The following is a 2,118-nucleotide window of genomic DNA, read 5'->3' on the forward strand; positions in this document are numbered from 1 at the left end:
CGAAAGAGAAGAACGACATCGTTCGATTAGTAAGCTTATCCACAGTGGCTTATCTATCGATGACAATAAAATAAAGGGGAAATTAATAGGAGTAAGAGTGTCGTGTTTGACCGATTGAATCAAATCTGGTAGGCCTAATCACTTGCTAAATACAGGGAAACATATGAACAAACTTTCAGTTTGACAGTCTGTACTGCGAATTGGCAAGATTTTCATTATTGCTACGTCTGTGAGCAATGGAGATTGAAATTTCCAGTTAAAATTAATATGGACATTATTCGTGATGGCACCAAATATACAACATTTATCAAATTTGCTTGTATTGCTTGTGATTATCTGTAAAGTTTCAGGTAAGAAATCACGTAACTTCTAAATTTTTTATATGTATCGGGGACACTTAAAGCATCAATTTACACCAGTCCGATTTTCACTCAGAATTGCAGGAACCGTAGACTTCTGATTGAAAATTTGAATGATTTTAGACGTGTGAAATAATCACAGTTTCACATTAAATGTCTATAGTTAATATTTCCAAGGTGTTATGCACTATAACATTTTCCTTTTAATTTATTTCAGCCAAAATATTGAACGGTACAAATCTGGCACTTGGTAAAACAGCAATTCAAAGCAGTAATCATCAGGAGTATAAAGCTGAAAAGGCCGTTGATGGAAAAACTTCTGGGTACTTTCAGGAAAACTCTTGTTCTCATACATACCAATATTCAAGGAATGTATCTGAATGGTGGGAGGTAGATTTAGGTTCCGTGTATGATATTACTGATATTATAATATACAACAGAATTGACTGCTGTGGTAAGTTATTCTATGATATAATTTATATAATAATATAGAATTGGATAATCATAACTATAACGTAATAACATATAACTGAATTGACCTCTTTGGTAAGTTATTGTATGATAACTACAACTTAAAGTATAATTCATAACAGAATTGAATTTTGTGGTCAGTTATTGTATGAAAATTGGTATTATAATACATGACCCAGAAAAAAAACCCAATCTAATTAAAATTAGATTACAATTTTATTTTGTTATTTTTGTCTCATTGTCCGACAAAACAAAACTATAATAACAAAACGAAATTGTAATCTAATTTTTGTTATAGATTGAGAAAAACCGTAACATTTTCAGGATTTTTCAAAGCTAAGACCATATGGGCCTATGTTTACCACAACTCACAAGTTGGTGAGAGGTTAAACAGAAAGAACAGCAAGCACGAAATAACTTACTTTGGTTAGGTCACAAATTCGAGCGGCTTCAGTCGAAATCCTCCTGAAGTGAAGGCTATAGGTGAACTCCCATCTCTCACGGATATTACCGAATAAACTATTTCGGCGCTCAAACCAGTAGCGCACTTCATCATACTTCGAAACATCTGCTGCTATATATTCCAGCCTCTGTAAGATATTTTGATAGTTATCGCCTGAAGTAGAGTCAGAAAAACTAGGTTCTGTTTTGTTTGAGAGGGGATTTAGTTTACCATGGATTACGTAATTGTTTAATATCTTGTTCCGTTTTATAGGCAGTCACGAGCCTCTTGGAATACTTCTCTTGCAGACTTTTGTAATGACAATGACTTATGCTTTTGTTGCCGATTATAAGTTACTACGAATAGGATTCTTTGGTTATCATGTTGAATATTTAAACCATTTGGGTATACTCACAGGGACCAGTATCGTGTTTTGCACTGATATAATATGTGCAAGGGAAACGGATGCTGGGGAATAAATGTAAACAATTTGAAAACTTTACACCGTGCATCTGTACAATAAATGGCTGAAATTGTGTGTGACTAGGTGCGGAAAGCTAAACTAATGGGTCGCCGACCGACTTGGATCCCATGCGAAATGGGACATTAGCGATCGCTTACGGCGAATTTTCCATAAGTCCACACTTATCGGCGTTTTTATCTGTTATTATTATTTTCCAGGCTTCAGTTTGGCATTTGGCTGATTTAGCTAGTAGCTTGATATTCAAGATGCGAACTCGTTTTAACGACCCTAATCACAGAGGCATTTTTAGCTGTAGAATTGTAGGTGGCAACGATAGGTATAACTTGATTATCATGCTGTATATTTAGGCCGTTCGGTACCCA

At 34.9% G+C, this 2,118-nt stretch overlaps 1 protein-coding gene across 1 annotated transcript; it reads left to right on the plus strand.

Moving 5' to 3' along the window:
- Nucleotides 1-283: 283 nt before the first annotated feature.
- Nucleotides 284-1,751, plus strand: LOTGIDRAFT_160855 (hypothetical protein; the record flags this gene model as incomplete). Its single annotated transcript, XM_009056038.1, has 3 exons — nt 284-350; nt 577-813; nt 1,546-1,751. The coding sequence occupies 3 exons, from the start codon at nt 284-286 to the stop codon at nt 1,749-1,751; spliced, it is 510 nt and encodes a 169-aa protein (XP_009054286.1).
- Between the last annotated feature and the right edge of the window lie 367 nt (nt 1,752-2,118).

Source organism: Lottia gigantea (assembly GCF_000327385.1).
Source record: "Lottia gigantea unplaced genomic scaffold LOTGIsca_26, whole genome shotgun sequence".
NCBI classification, from domain to species: Eukaryota; Metazoa; Mollusca; class Gastropoda; family Lottiidae; genus Lottia; species Lottia gigantea.